Source organism: Mesoplodon densirostris, chromosome 2 (assembly GCF_025265405.1).
Source record: "Mesoplodon densirostris isolate mMesDen1 chromosome 2, mMesDen1 primary haplotype, whole genome shotgun sequence".
NCBI lineage: Eukaryota > Metazoa > Chordata > Mammalia > Artiodactyla > Ziphiidae > Mesoplodon > Mesoplodon densirostris.
In genome coordinates, this window is record NC_082662.1 from 7276580 (window position 1) to 7294715 (window position 18136).

The 18136-nt window shown below is 42.9% G+C and overlaps 1 protein-coding gene across 1 annotated transcript in view; it reads left to right on the forward strand.

Moving 5' to 3' along the window:
- The first annotated feature begins 747 nt into the window (after positions 1 to 747).
- SLC25A33 (solute carrier family 25 member 33) overlaps positions 748 to 18136 on the forward strand; it is a 30217-nt gene continuing 12828 nt past the window's right edge. The window contains exons 1-2 of the mRNA XM_060079632.1: positions 748 to 1048; positions 9843 to 10022. Of these exons, the coding sequence (XP_059935615.1) occupies positions 993 to 1048; positions 9843 to 10022 (236 nt within the window). The 5' untranslated portion in view covers positions 748 to 992. The remainder of the gene's footprint in view (positions 1049 to 9842; positions 10023 to 18136) is intronic.

The following is an 18136-nucleotide window of genomic DNA, read 5'->3' on the forward strand; positions in this document are numbered from 1 at the left end:
AAGCAGCTCGGATAGAGATGCTCAGAAATCTGCGCTGGAGATGATCAGAAAAGAGGCCAAAAACCGTATCTCAGCATAAAATGCTATTTCTAGAAAAATCAAAGATACACAAAATGGGGGCCTCCCTGGTGGCGCAGTGGTTGAGAGTCCGCCTGCCGATGCAGGGGATACGGGTTCGTGCCCCGGTCTGGGAGGATCCCATATGCCGCGGAGCGGCTGGGCCCGTGAGCCATGGCCGCTGGGCCTGCGCATCCGGAGCCTGTGCTCCGCAACGGGAGAGGCCACAACAGTGAGAGGCCCGCATACCGCAAAAAGAAAAAAAAAAAAAAAAAAAGATACACAAAATGATACCACGGGTACACTGGGGGTTAAGGCTATTTGGATCTTGTTTTTCCCCTAAACTGGGTGATGAGTACAGAGCTGTGAGATGTCATATGTAATTTATATACTGTTTTACACAGCGTATCCCAAAGTAAACTTGACTAAAAAAAGGAAAAAAGGCCAGGCGCAGCGTCTCAGTACGCTCAACGAAGACCCCATTTCTGTACCTCCCTCATCAGGGACCAGGCAGCCTTGGCCGGTTCTCGCTTCACGCGCATTGGCTCAGGCAGTCGCCCCGCCCATGTCCTCCCGCCAGCCAATGGGTGTGCAGGATCAGGGTCCACACCCCCGCCGCGCACCGCCCCGGGCCCGCGCCGCCGAGTGACGTCACGGCCCGGCCCCCGCACGTGACAGCCGCGCGCCGGGCTCCCGCTGGCTGCTGGGCTCCCGCTGGTTGCCGGGCTCGCGCCGCAGAAGCAGGTGAGGCGTCTGTGGCCACGCGGCAGAGGGCGCGGGCCGAGGGAGCCAGTCGTGGGGGCGCGCGCGCATGGAGGCGGTGCCGGCGGCCGCCTGAGAACTACTGGGAGAGCGGAGCGGCCACCTCGTGCATCCGTCAAGCCGCCTCGAGCCCGCGGCACCCGGCGGCTGCGGGCCGAGGAGCCGGCGCGGCCATGGCGACGGGCAGTCAGCAGAAGGAGAACACGTTGCTTCACCTCTTCGCCGGCGGGTGAGTGTCCCGGCCCGACTCCGCGCCCCCGCCCCGCGTCCTCGGTGCGCCGGGGCCGGTTACCGGCCCTCCCGGGGCTGAAGCTCCGCCTCCCGAAAGAGGAAGTCCCGGCGTGGGGGTGGTGGGGAGCCTCGCGGGGAGCAAGGCCTGTCCCACCTCCTGGTCGCATCCCCGGAGGATGATTTTACGCCGCGTGCGCCGCGCCCACGCCCACGCCCACCCCCATCCCCATCCCCATCCCCACGGCACCTCCAGCTTTTTCTCCTTTTAAACAGTTAGTGGCTGGTCTGACGAGTGTCACTCGGGGGCGGTCCTGCCTGGCCACGCTGCACTTAACGACCCTCTGCCTAGATTCTCCTCCTGGGCCTTTTCCCGAAGGCTCTGGGCGGTCTTGGGGATGCTCAGTTTGGCCCGGGAGTCCCTCAGGGTAGCGCAGGGGCGAGTTCACATGGTCTAGAGGGCTGCCCGTATTGGGCATCAGCAGGGGCCTGGAAAGTGCTAGTGAACCGTGATGCAGCGGACAACAACCTGTGGGAGAGCTGATTGGGGACCTCGGGACTAAGTGAAGTCGGGAAGGTGTGCTGAAATGCTTCTCACCTGCTGGTTGAAGCGTCCAACGTCAGAAACAACATTAAATCTAAGATGTGCCCTGTTTTGAAAGTATCATTAGTTTAATCGTCATGGCACCTTGTATTTTTTCAGTGGAGGCAACGTATTTTTAGGGAGGTGGGGTGGTAGGGGGTTAGGAAGGGAGCTGGTGTTTTTGGTTTTTTTTCAGAAAATAAAAGTAAAAATGTTTTGTATTAGTAATTTGTTTTCTTTTAATACAGCCTTTGGGTCCTTTTGGAGTCTTCTAGATGTCTGGAGTCTTATTTGAGGACCTCACAGGCCTGGCACAGCCATTTTTAAGTGTAGGACATTCTGCATAAAGTAGACTTTATCCTGGATTATTATCTTGATTTGTGTATTTTAGTTGCAGCTTAGTGTTTTAGTTACTACCCAGATATGTTCCTTATTACAAACAAGTAATGGTTGAGAATTTATTTGCAAAAATGACCATGATGAAAGTGTGTCTGAGCGCTCTGTACTTCTTATCGTAGTGGATTACCCAGTTACGTTGTTTCCCGGTCAGAAAATTGGTTGTTCTTCATACACAGGAACGATTTCTCATTCAGCTCTTCCCTATCAATCCCCCTCCTTTTGCTTCATCTCCCCCTTGATATATACTTTGATAGTAACACAAGGTTTGGGGAGGGATTCCTAAATTAAGACAGTACCTTAATTTGTCCTTGTGGGGAATTTTAAACAAGTTGACCATGTTATTTAAGTCATTTCTCAAGCTAAGAAGGATAGCTAATCATTTTTTAAATGATTTTATACTCAGTGATTTTGATTTACAGTTTTTAAGTGAGGTGGTCTTTTAAAAAATTCTTGTATTCCGAACTGGGAGAGTTACTTGCTCTGGAGCAGCCTCTGTGAGGCTTGCTTGGTAATTGATTCCCCTGTCGACATGAATCTTCCTACACGCCCTTCACAGTGCCCTCTGGCTGCTGATTCTCCTCCTGGAGCACCAGCCTCTTACTTGTGATGGAGGAAAACTGCAGTAGCCACACAGCTCTGGACTGATTAAAACTTGGAGTTTATTAGAGGGGTGCCTGGGGCTGTTGTATTTAGTAGGTTTCCTTTCCTTCATTAGCAGTTCGGGATTCCTTGCAGATATGCAAGAAAGAAAATAAATCTTCGAAAAGGATGCTTTCAGAATAACTAATTGGATTTCGACTCATTCCCAGTAGCCTAAAATATACTACTTCCATTTCTTTTAGGGAAGATCATTAAAGGAGCTAAGTATCAAATGGGTGTATCATGCAGTTAAAATCAGTCAGTGCAATGGTCCCCCCCTGTGTGGTAGAAGGCTGTGCTGCTTTGCTCCAAGTAACTAGTTTCCACTGTTAAGCTGGCCTCTTTCCAAAGAACTGAGTACTTTCTTTGAAAAGGAGCCAGAGCCCCTGCTTTTCAAGGGGGGCTCTGTGACATTTCTCCTGACTCTTGAATAGCCATTGGAAACTAACATTGAACAAGTTTAATGCTATAACTAATTAATGATACGAGTAAATATTTTTATCAGGTATAACAGGCTTATGAATAGTTGAAAATTAATTTTAGATCCTGGAAAGTAAAAACTACACCCAAAATAACTCACTGTCTTTTAAATTTCTTAAAAAAATTTTAAAGCAGTTTTATGTGTTCTTCGCAAGGCAAAAATACTCCTAAGTTAACCTGTAATAGTCATCTTTTTAATACAGTGTTGCCCTTTAAGAAAGAAGAGAACTGGAGGAGAAACACCCACAAACCAACACCTAGAAATAAGCACTTTAGAATCAGGTCTGTGTGTGTATATGTGCACCAAATTACACCAAATGTGTAATTTCATAGTTAATTTTAAAATAGGCTCCCGGGCTTCCCTGGTGGCGCAGTGGTTGAGAGTCCGCCTGCCGATGCAGGGGACACGGGTTCGTGCCCCGGTCTGGGAAGATCCCACATGCCGCAGAGCGGCTGGTCCCGTGAGCCATGGCCGCTGAGCCTGCGTGTCCGGAGCCTGTGCTCCGCAACGGGAGAGGCCACAACAGTGAGAGGCTCGCGTACTGCATGCATGCATGCATAAATACATACATACGTACTCCCATTCTTTATACATTACTTCCTCCTTAGAAATATGTTGGGTTTTGATGGCAGCATGGTAGTGAATTCTCTGAGTGTACTCCTAATCAAACGTTACTGTTCTGTGGTTGCAGTGAAGAAGGTAAACACAGTTTCCAAGCCCAGTGACAGGAATTCAGGGAGGCTCTTATAGTGATTTATGACAGGACTACCTAATTTATTCTGATTACATAATTTCTTTCTGATCTTTCATGGCTAATTTTTTGCCGTTATAAACTGGACATCCTTATGTGTACCTGTGTAGTTGTCTGATTATTTCCTTAGGATAAACCATTAGAAGTACAATTGCTGAGTCAAAACACATTTTTAAGGCTTTTGATAGCTACCAGCATCTTCATAAGCCATCTCTTAGGGTGGTTTGCTTCTGTGTGAGGGAACCTCATTCATTTGATGTCGATTTTTAGTATTCTTAGGGATTCTGCTGTTTTCTGCTTTCTCTCCTCCTATCCCAAAATCTGGGTAGTATTGTTGTCAAAACAAAAAACCTAAACAAATTTTATTGTAAACCTATCATTCCTTTTCTACTGTTTAAACCAGACCATTAAGAGAAACACTGAAATCCTCTGAAGTGGCCCTTCTGTGTCTAGGCCTGTCTGTTGAGAAAAATCTCTTTACTTTCCCTATCAAAATGACTTGGGAATTCTGGTTGTGCGTGTAGTGTTAGTGATGTCCTTCGCCTGCTGAACAAGCGACAACGTGGCAGGGTGGCGATTCAGGAGAGTACTCAGCACCTGAAATAGCTGTGCTAAGCTGCCCTTAGATTAGAGGTGGATGGCCTCGGTAATGTGCATTAAGTCTTATTTTTATGGCATGGTTTTGTCATTAAATGTACTTACATAGCCTTTAAAATGTATTTTAATGGGGATATGGTATGTCTTTAAGGTTTTTAAAATATGTAACCTAAGATAATGTTCATAATTCAGTATTTTCCCCCCATTACGGACAGCTGTCACCTGGTGTACTCCTATACCGTCCTTGTCCCTGCAGATTTAATCTGTATCAGCTAATGGTTAGTTGTGAAGTGTTAGGCACATGTTAATATATCTGCTAAGGGGACTTCCGTGGTGGCGCAGTGGTTAAGAATCCTCCTGTCAATGCAGGGGACACGGGTTCAAGCCCTGGTCTGGGAAGATCCCACATGCCGCAGAGAAACTAAACCCGTGCGCCACAACGACTGAGCCTGTGCTCTAGAGCCCATGCTCCGCGATAGAGTAGCCCTCTGCTCGCCGCCTGTGGCAGCAACGAAGACCCAACGCGGCCAAAAATATATATCTGCTAAGGAACGATGTAGAGAAGATGCAAGATTTATTTGCAGTGATGAAAGAAGTTTTGATATAGTGTGCCCATTTGTCTTATATAAGGCTTATATAAATGTATTAAGCCTATAAATTAACTTTGATTTCACCCAGTGTATTTCATATATGTGACATTTTAAAAAATGTATTGTGTTTGGATGAAAGATTCCTGCTAGAATTCAAGCTTCATGAGGGTAGCACCCATGTCTGTTTTCTTCACTGGTCCATCCTAAGTACAGTGCCCACCCCACATGTTAGAGTTACTTCACTGATACTTGTTTAATGAGTAACTAATTGATGTGGCCTGTTAACTTGTCCCAAATAAAGAAAAGCAGTACTTTATTTGTGAATTATGAACATGGTTCTGTAGTAAGATTTGCTGAAACTGAATTGGCATAAGGTAATATTATTTTGGATTTGTGTGTTTGTGAAAGATAATGATTCTCTTCAGATTCAGCAGGTACTGTAGAGGTTTTTTTAAAATTATTTTATTTATTTTATTTGTTTAGTTTTGACTGTGTTTGCTCTTCGTTGCTGCACGCAGGCTTTCTCTAGTTGCAGAAAGCGGGGGCTACGCTTCGTTGCAATGTGCGGGCCTCTCATTGTGGTGGCTTCTCTTGTTGCGGAGCACGGGCTCTAGGCACGCGGGCTCGGTGGTTATGGCATGCAAGCTCAGTAGTTGTAGCACAGGGCTCAGTAGTTGTGGCTCGTGGGCTCAGTAGTTGTGGCTTGCAGGCTCTAGAGCGCAGGCTCAGTAGTTGTGGCCCATGGGCTTAGTTGCTCCATGGCATGTGAGATCTTCCCGGACCAGGGCTTGAACCCATGTCCCCTGCATTGGCAGGCGGATTCTTAACCACTGCGCCACCAGGGAAGCCTGCAGAGTTTTTTTATTCGGGTGCTGTTTCAGATTTTTTTTCTAAATGAGGTAGAATATAGAAAATGGCATCTAAAGGATAGTTACCTGCATCAAAAAATATGCGTTTTGCTTTTACTGAGTGAATACAGAATTTGCATGATCAAAATCTTCTAAGCCCTATGCTAGGTATTCAAATAAAACATTCCAGAAAATTATGTATAAAGAGGGACTCTTTTTTTTTTCAAGTAGTGACAATAGAGGTAGCAGATGAAAGGAGGAAATTACCAAAAGCTCCAAAGATTGGGATCACAGGGTGTCTGACCGTATTATTAGTTAGTAGAATCCATATTGTAGTTAATGTATAAGCTGTGAGTCTGGAAACCAGTTTACTATCAGTTGGGTAGCAATTACAATAAAGAGCATCTTGGTCTTGGCTTTAGTGTCTAAAATGAGTGAGTATATAGAAAACAGCTTCTTGTTGCAAACATCTAGGTTTTAAAATCCTCCTTGTTGCTTGAAACTCAGTTAAAAGGTAAAAATTTGTGTACATAATTTAAAAATTTTGTCTCTGATCACATAAAGATTGTAGATTAATGTAGTGTACATACTGTAGTAGTAATAGTCCAGTTTTGTTCTGCTATAAAGTGGAGGGGAGGAGTCTAATCCACAGGTGGAAAAAACAAGCAAGGCCTATGTGGGTAAAGGTAAACAGTTAAATACATCTTTATGTAATAAACACAAGACTTCATTTCTGAGCAGGAAGAATGAGAGAAGGTAGAGAATGAGGGGAAGGGGAAGGAACAAGTAGTAAAAGATGAAAAAGGTGCAGAAAAATACAGGTTATAGGGTTTTTTTAAGAAAATTAGGCAAATAGGTTTCAGAGAACAACTACCTGTTGTGGCTGCTTTGAGACGTGTGTAATTTAACTGCTGAACAAGCAGCAACGTGGCAGGATGGTGATTCAGGAAAGTACTCAGCATATTTTAGTGGTCTAAGATATGGGTATCCAATCAGAATTAGTCAGTTTCTTGACTGTGTGATGCCAGGACTGCGTCACTGTGAAGCTCAATGTCGAATGTGACTTTTCCTGCCTTCTGAGCATTGGCTACCAGGGCCCTCAGCTGAACCTACTCTAAGACTTAGAAGGAAGTGGCAGAATTTGCCTGACTGCCATTGACCGCTGCACCCCAGGCTGTATATGCAGAGCAGAAAGGTCATAGTTGTCAGCATTGTGGCATTTGGAGTGTTGAGAGAGGCTTTTCCCATCACTGTCCCCTTCCCTGTCACCAGCCCCTACTGGTCATAACATTCTCCGAGGCCACCAGTATACGGAACACGTGGCCAGGTGGACCCACAGCTAGACCTGGACCATTTACATAAGAGTGCTTCTCTCCCGGTCCTCGTGCCCAGAGAGCCCTAAAAGGAAGGGAAGAAAAAAAAGACGAAAGAGCAGACCAAGTCCCCTCAATGTGTTCACGAGACTGAATTTGAACACCTGCAAGGATAGGAGAGGCAGGATTCGGTGGAGCACAGCTGAAAAGCATTGCCGGGGAGGCCTGGCAGACGGAGCGGAGGTCTACACCGTCTCTGAACGGAGATTCCTGAAAAGCTCCGTTAATGCCTTCTGCAGGGTCACGGTGGATGGGGCTTCATCCCAGCTAGTTGACCGGGTGAGGAGCCGGGCTGATATTGAAGGTCTTTGCATTGAAGAACTGAGAATTGACAGGACCTTTTTTTCCTACAAAGAATATAATTTGTTGTACTCTGAAGTGCTTTGGACCCAACTTGGGTCTCTAGAAAATTTGGAAAGCCAATCCAGAGAAGGCAGTGTTTTGATTCATATGATGTTATCTCCTCAGACTGATGCATGTCCAGTACGTGTGGTTCATGAAGAAAGAAAAAGCAGTTGAACTGAAAGATTAACTTTTAAAATTCTGCTGTGACATGTCTTAAATTTCAGGAAGAATCTTCTTTGGACAATTTAGTTTAATGTCAGAACTTGTCTTCTAATTAAGAGTATTTTCATGAATTTGTATCCAACACAGCTTAATGATTTAAAATATCCTTTGGGGGGACTTCCCTGGCGGTCCAGTGGTTAAGACTCCACACTCCCACTGCAGGGGTCATGGGTTCGATCCCTGGTCAGGGAACTAAGATCCCGCATGCCAACCTGCATGCCAAGCTGTGCAGCCAAGAAAAAAAACAAAAGTCCTTTGGGTGTTTTTCATCTAAGATTTTTTTTTCCTGGTAGATGAGGAAGGGCTTAGCTACTGAGTTTACAGCTGACAGTGCTTTCCCAGTCTTTAGTTGTTCCCCGTGATGCTGTGAGGCTGAAGAGCCTCAGCTTGCCCTGAAGGAGGCCGGGACCTTTTCACCACCCCACCCCTGCCCTGGGCACGGTGTGTAATGTGTAGAACGGTGGCTGTGGAGTGAGTGTGGCCTGCCATCCCCAGGAGGTGCCCAGCTTGCTATCACTGGGCGTTCGCTTTGTTAGCAGGCACCGTCCGGCAGGCCATCCTCTGATCGGTGGCATTGGTGTGGATGACAGTTGGCCGAGGTAAGGAGCACTGCTGACCTGGGAACAAACCAAAGGTGGTTGACCCACATCATATTGGAACTTGTTGACTTTCTGATGAAAGAATTTACCCAAAACTCTATTTATTTTTTTATTTTTATTTTTTTTCAGCGACATGAAGTCAGGTTATTGACTTCAGATATTTCTTTATCTTACTCTGGAGCTTGTAAGTTTTCCATTGTTTAAAATGTTACACTGTTTTTCAAGCACATGGCTCTTTTTTAAAAATATTTATTTATTTATTTGGTTGCACTGGGTGTTCGTTGTGGCAGGTGGGCTCTTTAGTTGCAGTACGCGGGCTTCTTAGTTGTGGCATGCATGTGGGATCTAGTCCCCTGGCCAGGGATCGAACCCCGGCCCCCTGCATCGGGAGTGTGGAATCTTAACCACCAGAGAAGTCCCGAACCTGTGCATTTTAATGCCAGGGATACAAAGATGAATACAACGCAGGTCCTGATCTTCAGTGTTTTCCAAAGAGTGGAACCTGTGTCGCTGGTGGTATGGGGGTGGCTTTAGATGGTACAGGACATTATTACCTAGAACCAGCCCATCAGACGTGCAGTTTTGTGGATATTATTGTTTAAGAAAAGATGAAAGTAGGTATTCTAGGATAAATAGGTGAAAAATATTTAAATTTTAAGTTCAGGTAATATTTCAATATGAACAAATGGTAAAGGGTAGTTTGGGGAACGCTGACCCACAGAGACAGTGCATCTAATGAAATCCCAGAGGATGAATTGATTAGTTCTGACTGAGGGAAACACAAGGACTTAATGATTAAAAAGTAAGCTTTAGTTTGGTTTTCAACAGAGTCCAAATTAATCAGATTTTAATGAAAATCTGGGTTGTAATAAATACTGATTTTCAAAATAGTAGCATTACCTGAATAACTATTTTGTTTCACTGTGAAAAGATGCATTCTCTAGAATATTCATTGCAACATGAGAGTGAAATTGGAAATGACATGAATGTCTTAACGGTAGGAAATAGGTTAAAATATTGTACACTGATAAAGAGGAATAGTATGCAACCATTACAAATGGTGGCGTAGGTGTATATTGACATGGAAAGACATTCACAATATCTAGATAAGAAGAAAAATATGTGAGATTGAAAAACCACTAATGAAAAGCCCTAAAGGATGTACTAACGTGTTAACTAACAGTGGTTATGTTTTTAAGCTGCTGGGATTTCAACTAATTTTTTTTAAACTCTTGGTATGCTCTAATTATGAGATGAACATAGGTACCTTCTCTCTTTTTTTTAACAGAGAAAAGTTCAGTTTCCCATTTCATCTGTGTACAGAACAGTATAGCTTTCCTGATCGTGTTGTGATTTCTTCTCTTACAGGTGTGGAGGCACGGTTGGTGCTATTTTCACTTGTCCACTAGAAGTCATTAAGACAAGGTTGCAGTCTTCAAGATTAGCTCTTCGGACAGTCTATTATCCTCAGGTTCATCTGGGAACCATCAGCGGAGCTGGGATGGTGAGACCAACGTCAGTGACGCCTGGACTCTTACAGGTTCTGAAGTAAGTTCAGTCCTGGTTCCAACTCCTGCCCCCAGCCCCCCGCCTCCACTGTCAATGCAGAATGTTTATCAGGCCCATCGGATGGAATGTTCTGTTTGTACAGGCTTTGTCCAAATTTAAGAATTAGGTTTCTGTACCAATACCTTTGAACTTTGACCTTTCTCTCTTGGCCTGTGGGCTCCCTGTGTGCACGTGATCAACGTGCAAGGACAGTTAAAGTAAACCTAACAAAGCAAACCCAACATCCATGTTTAAAGTGTTGCATCAAAGTGTTGCTCTTGCCCCAAATCTTCTGAGGGCTAGCGAGAAGCTCTGAGGTGGTAGTGAAATTAAAATGTTTTAAATTACACAAGAGGAGGGTTGTGAATATTTTTAAGAGGAAGTAATATGGAAATAAAATGTTGCAATTTTTTACTTTTTATTAGGAAATAATTTTACATTTATAGAAAAGTTGAAGTATATATTTAGTAAAATGGTCTTTAAAATTTTTGTTTCATACCTAGACTATCTGCCTAATTTGTTATTTTTACTGCATTAAAATATCTCATTTGTTTACAAAGTAGCTAAATATTCTTAGGTCGAATTTGGCTTATCAGTCTCTGTGTGTAAGGCAAAATCAGTAATTCAGAAGAGCGCTTGGCAATGTCTGCGTCTTATCTTGGGGCCTTGTGCTTTAAAAGAGATGTTCAGTGAATGATAGTTGAGTTTGACTACACTGATACTCAGAACTCTAGCACTGATCATTGGGAGAGCGTGGGTTCAAGAGAGACACGGCTGGGTATCAGTGTGCGTGTTTAACTGGGAAGTGTTAGGAAAAGATGCAGTAAAATGGAAGTGCTCTTTCTTAATAACCGCGACACTTCGCACTTTGGGCAGAATTCCGTCACATTTTAGATAAGGTAGAATGGATTGGAAAGCACTTAATTTATTTTTAGGTACCTTTTGTTTGTAAAGCCGACTTCTGAGTCACTCAGGCACCCATGCCAAACACACGTACGAGGGTGCATCCAAGCTCGGGCAAAACTGGGCAGCAGGACCGGCTGCCGAGGGCAAGGTCCCAAGTGGGAGAATCAGAAACCCAACTAGGGAAAGAGGCAGCTGGTAGCCAAGACTTGAGGAGAATCTTTTTTTTTTTTTAATTGAACACTGAGAAGGGTTGGGGAGGCACAAAAGGCAGAAAGTTAGGGGCAGGCGCAGGGAAGGCGGACGCACAGAGACGAGAGGCACACTTTGCTCTCAGTAAGGAGAGAGACAAGCCCGTTTCCTCCAGAAACATGGCTCTGAAGACACCCCGTCTCGGTTCGCCTTTTTAGAAGTGTAGTCACTAGCAGCGTCTCAAAGGACACCTTTCTTCTGAGGAACTAAAAATGCTTTGGACCTAGTGAAACAGGTAATTTGCCAACTCCGCTAACATCCAAGGTGAACTTCCTCCTACATGCCTGCCAACAACGCATGACGAGTGGCTTCATCTACTTAACTGTAACTGGGAAGCTCTTGCCCGGAAGTTGAGGGTGTCACCGGAGCCAAGCCCGTAGATAAATGGGACTGCTTCTCTAGTTCAAGTGTTTCAGGGTGCGTGTTCTGCGCCCCCAGTACCTCTGTCTCTCTGTCTCCAGTAAATCTCTCTCCATGTATGCTTTTCCCCAATTAGGACAATTGTTTACTAAAATGTAAACCAAAGGGGAAGAAGAGCCTCTCCATCTTTTAAAACACATGAACAGTGCCCACACCGCACGCAAGAAAACCCATTTTCCTAAGTGGTCTGGCGAGAGACCTTGCCCCTTTCTCCATCCTCAGGAGCAGTGGAGAAACTTCTGCCCAGATGCCTCCAAGGCCCAAGCCCCACCCCCCAGTAAAAGCCAAAGCTACCTCTGGGGCCTGCCAGTCTCAGCACCCCTGTCACCCACCTCTCCCATTACTTCCCTGACTTCACCTCCTCATATTTCCCCCTCCCGAACCCTTTCGGCTACACCAGCCTCCTCCTGTCCCTTTAAAAGACTGGGAACTCTGGAACATTCCACATCGGGGCCTTTCTACTGGACATTATCTGCATGGCTGGCCCTCAGTTGTCACCTTTGCAGGAAGACCTTGCAGTGACCATGCTGTTGAAAACTGAGCCCTTCCATCACACCCTGTGCCTCCTTCCTGCTTTGTTTCTATCCACAGCACTCACCTCTGTCCAACACACAGTGTAGTTTACTTATTTATATTGTTTCTTTTCTCTCCCTGCCCCCACCAGAACGGAAGTACCTCAGAGGCAGGGACTTTGGTTTGTTTTGACCACCAAGGTATCCCCAAGCACTGAGAATGCTGCCTGTCACACAGCAAGAATTCAGGACAAATAGAATGTGGCACATCAGTAAGATACTGAATGTAAAGAGCTTAACACACAGTCCTCCCCCCACCATGTAAATAACAAATATTAGCTGCTATCATAATACATACTTTCTGTACTTTTGAAACATAAGAATTATAACTGAGTTTCTTGGTAGCCAAGGCAAAAACGGGACTATCACACTACATAATTCTCATCTGGAGAAAGCACACTTGCTCTTCGGGGCAGATGTATGTCATTTCCTGTTAATAAGTTCTGAAAGCAGTCTGTTACCCAGTACTTACATCAGACGGTGTACCAGCATAAGAAGGCTATCTTTTAGGATGCTTTAATGGAAGATGACTACTTTTCACTTTACCACCACCCTCCTGGCTCATCTGGATCATTGGACTGCTTTCTGATTCTTTCATTTATCACCCCCAGGCTAGGGCAGTGATGATGGTCTTCAGAGCCTGCTCTTTATCCAGGAAATAGTAAACCGAGGACAGAGATCCAGGCCTTTTCTCTATGCCACAAAGCCCATCAAGGTTGTCTGTTCACAGTTTTAGAAGCCATTGGGTTTATCAGATGATTATTCATTTAAAACTAAGCTGCTTATTATTAGTCTTACTCTTCCAAGAAGTACTGCATTTATCTTTTTTTTTCTTCCTTCTTTTTATTTATTTATTTTATTTATTTTTATTTTTGGCTGCGTTGGGTCTTCGTTGCCACATGCGGGCTTTCTCCAGTTGCGGCGAGCGGGGGCTACTCTTCGTTGTGGTGTGCGGGCTTCTCTTGTTGCGGAGCATGGGCTCTAGGCACATGGGCTTCAGTAGTTCTGGCACGTGGGTTCAGTGGTTGTAGCTCACGGGCTCAGTAGTTGTAGGTCACGGGCTCTAGAGTGCAGGTTCAGTAGTTGTGGTGCACAAGCTTAATTGCTCTGCGGCATGTGGGATCTTCCCGGACCAGGGCTCAAACCCGTGTCCCCTGCATTGGCAGGCGAATTCTTAACCACTATGCCACCAGGGAAGCCCAAGAAGTACTGCATTTAACGACATAACAGACAACAGAATTTGTGTACAGGAAGTTTATTTTTCAAAGTACAAATCAGTGTTTGCTTGTGTCTCGTGTTAGGTTAACCTATTAGAGAAAAAATATTCTCCAATGGAGCATCAATTACCTTTATATTTTGAATATAGTTACTTAAAAAGAAAATAGACAAGGTGTTAAAACAATTAGGCTCTCACTATTAAATTTACCAATGGGTAATTAATAATCCTTTTATTCAGGTATCTGCCTTAAAAAGTCTTATGACTTAGACTTCTTTTTTTTTTTTTTTTTTTTTTTTCCTAATCAGAACTCCTGTTCTTTAAACTACTTCAGGTACTTTATTTTTGTTTTTTGAAGTACCTCTTTGAAAAGTAATATGTTAGTGAGGTCGTTTCTCTTTTAAAAACTGATGGGTTCAGATGAGAGCCTTGTCCTGGATTGGTCTGTGGTATGCATAGTATGATCTAAAATAGTGAAGAGAATGAAATGCTCCAAACAGGACCCTAATTTCTTTCTGCATTTCTTTCCTAAATGAAAGTTTCTGTGACTGTGGGAAAATTAGTCTGGGTCCTAACAAGCTGGGGAGTACCATTTATAGTAGGAACTTGATTGTTGCAGAAAAGTTTTGTAAACATCCAGCTAGGTTAGCAGTTTGAATTATGTAACAGATTTGACTTTTTGCCCACTGTTAATATGCGTAACTATGGAGACAGCCTTTCTGCAGTTCTTAAAAGGCCTGAGTCATTTGAGGACATGAGTTCCCTACTGCATTATAGATGAGCGGCTCCCAGCTCCCTGGAGCCAGAGATTCCCTTAATTGTGTGTAGGTGACCCCTGGGCCGGCTGCACGGTGAACAGTCGTGGGGACCAAAGATGGAGTCTGAACTTTAAAAAATGTTGAATGTATTGACCATTTGAAATCTTTTACATGCTATACTATAAGGTGTAGGTCACTTCAGGGTGTTATTTGAGAGAAGTTTTGGTTGAGAGAGCCTCGCTTTTTAAAAGCCCAATCCTGTTTTGAGAAAGAGTAACAGTAAAGTATTTAAAGTTGAAAACACTAAACTCTGATGCCTGTATTAAGGACCAAATGGCTTGGTTTTGGCCAGTGTGAAAATGCACTGAAACTCCGTGTCCTTCATTTGGAGTGTTAGGTTTACAGAAACCCACGAATTGTCTTTACCCCAACCCTTGTTTCGTGGCTTTGTGGGCTACAAACATGAGTTCAGTATTTTTATAACCTATGACCTATAGCTTTTTTTAAGAACTTTTTTTTTTTAATAATTTCTAACTTACAGAAAAGTTACAGGATCAGTACAAATAACTTGCTTATATACTCTACCTCAGGTCACTTGTTTTTAACATTTTGCCACATTTGCTTATTTGTTTTTGCTCTATATACATATGGTTTTTTTTTTCTGAACCATTTGAAAATAGGTTACATTGCATTATGTCCCTTTACCCTTAATTCTTTAGCATTTATTTCCTACAAAAAGGATATTCTCTTAAAACCACAGTTTTCAAATTCAGGAAATTTAATATTGATATACTGCTTTTTAACTAATCTACAGTCTATATTCCAGTTTTATCATTTATCTATTGTTAAGCGATTGATTTAGCACAAGGGTTAAATTTTGTTTTAAAACTCTGTTCCTACCAATATGTCTTCTGTTTTCAAGAACTTTTTCAGTGAGGCTTTCTGGAGGTTTTTTTGTTTGTCTAACTGCTTTATTAAGATGTAATCTACATGCCATACAATTTGCCCACTTAGAGCACACAGTTCTCCTGTTGTAGTATGTTCAGAGTTTTGTGCACCCATCACAACAATTCTAGAACGTTTTCATCCCCACTATAAGAATCCCCTAACCTGTTTTCAGTCACTCCCCATCCCCAGGACCCCAGCTCTAGACAACCAACTACTAATCTTCCTTCTGTCTATATAGGTTTGTCTCCTGGATATTTCATCTAAATGAAATCGTACAGCATATGGCCTTTTGTGTCCAGCTCCTTTCACTTAACCTACTTTTTTTTTAAAGATTTATTTATTGTTTATTTTATTTATTTTTTGGCTGTGTCGGGTCTTAATTGTGGCACGCCGGATGTTTGTTGTGGTGCGCGGGCTTCTCTCTAGTTGTGGCTTGCGGGTTTTCTCTTCTCTAGTTGTGGCGCGCAGGTTCCAGAGCATGTGGACTCTGTAGTTTGTGTCACGCAGGCTCTCTAGTTGAGGCACGCCAGCTCAGTAGTTGTGGCGCATGGGCTTAATTGCCCCAGGACCTGAACAGATATTTGGACACTCACGTTCATAGTAGCCAAAAGGTAGAAGCAGCCCAAGTGTCCGTCCACGGATAAATGGGTGAACATGTGGGGCATCCACATAATGGATTTATAATTTAGCCTTAAAAAGTAGGAAATTCTGACACATGCTATAACATAGATGAACCTTAATGACACTGTGCTGAGTGAAAGAAGCCAGTCACAAAAGGACAAATACTGTAGGATTCTACTTATATGAGATCCCTAGAGCAGTCAAATTCATAGAGACAGAAAGTAGAAGGGTGGTTGCCAGGGCTGGGGTTGGGGAATGGAGAGTTAGTGTTTACTGGGTATGGAATCTGTTTGAATTTTTGAATTTTCTTTATTTTTTAAATACAGCAGGTTCTTACTAGTTATCCATTTTATACATATTAGTGTATACATCTCAATCCCAATCTCCCAATTCATCACACCCCCGCCACTTTCCTTCCTTGGTGTCTATGTTTGTTCTCTACATCTGTGTCTCAATTTCTGCTCTGCAAACCAGTTCATCTGTACCATTTTTCTAAGTTCCACATATATGCGTTAATATACGATATTGGTTTTTCTCTTTATGACTTCCTTCACTCTGTATGACAGTCTCTAGATCCATCCACGTCTCTACAGATGACCCAATTTCATTCCTTTTTATGGCTGAGTAATATTCCATTGTATGTATGTGCCACATCTTCTTTATCCATTCATCTGTCTATGGACATTTAGGTTGCTTCCATGTCCTGGCTATTGTAAATAGTGCTGCAGTGAACATTGGGGTGCATGTGTCTTTTTCAGTTATGGTTTTCTCTGGGTATATGCCCAGTAGTGGGATTGCTGGGTCATATGGTAATTCTATTTTTATTTTTTTAAGGAACCTCCATACTATTCTCCATAGTGGTTGTATCAATTTACATTCCCACCAACAGTGCAAGAGGGTTCCCTTTTCTCTACACCCTCTCCATCATTTGTTGTTTGTAGATTTTCTGATGATGCCCATTCTAACTGGTGTGAGGTGATAACTCATTGTAGTTTTGATTTGCAGTTCTCTAATAATTAGTGATGTTGAGCAGCTTTTCATGTGCTTCTTGGCTATCTGTACGTCTTCTTTGGAGAAATGTCTATTTAGGTCTTCTGCCCATTTTTTGATTGGGTTGTTTGTTTTTTTAATATTGAGCTGCATGAGCTGTTTATATATTTTGGAGATTAATCCTTTGTCTGTAATTTGCAAATATTTTCTCCCATTCTCAGGGTTGTCCTTTCGTCTTGTTTATAGTTTCCTTTGCTATGCAAAAACTTTTATGTTTCATTAGGACCCATTTGTTTATTTTTGTTTTTATTTCCATTACTCTAGGAGGTGGATCAAAAAAGATCTTGCTGTGATTTATGTCAAAGAGTGTTCTTCCTATGTTTCCCTCTAAGAGTTTTATAGTGTCCGGTCTTACATTTAGGTCTCTAATCCATTTTGAGTTTATTTTCATGTATGGTGTTAGGGAGTGTTCCAATTTCATTCTTTTACATGTAGCTGTCCAGTTTTCCCAGCACCAGTTATTGAAGAGACTGTCTTTTCTCCATTGTATATCCTTGTCTCCTTTGTCATAAATTAGTTAACCACAGGTGTGTGGGTTTATCTCTGGGCTTTCTATCCTGTTCCATTGATCTATGTTTCTGTTTTTGTGCCAGTACCATATTATCTTGATTACTGTAGCTTTGTAGTATAGTCTGAAGTCAGGGAGTCTGATTCCTCCAGGTCCGTTTTTTCCCCCTCAAGACCACTTTGGCTATTCAGGGTCTTTTGTTTCTCCATACAAATTTTAAGATTTTTTGTTCTAGTTCTGTAAAAAAAAATGCCATTGGTAATTTGATAGGGGTTGCATTGAACCTGTAGACTGCTTTGGGTAGTATAGTCATTTTCACAATATTGATTCTTCCAATCCAAGAACATGGTATATCTCTCCATCTGTTGGTATCATCTTTAATTTATTTTATCAGTGTCTTACAGTTTTCTGCATACAGGTCTTTTGTCTCCCTAGGTAGGTTTATTTCTAGGTATTTTATTCTTTTTGTTGCAGTGGTAAATGGGGGTATTTACTTAATTTCTCCTTCAGATTTTTCATCGTCAGTGTATAGGAATGCAAGAGATTTCTGTGCATTAATTTTGTATCCTGCAGCTTTACCAAGTTCATTGATTAGCTCTAGTAGTTTTCGAGTGGCATCTTTAGAATTCTCTATGTATAGTATCATGTCATCTGCAAACAGTGACAGTTTTACTTCCTTTCTAATTTGTATTCCTTTTATTTCTTTTTCTTCTCTGATTGCCATGGCTAGGACTTCCAAAACTATGTTGGATAATAGTGGTGAGAGTGGACATCCTTGTCTTGTTCCTGATCTTAGAGAAAATGCTTTCAGCTTTTCACCACTGAGAATGATGTTTGCTGTGGGCTTGTCATATATGGCCTTTATT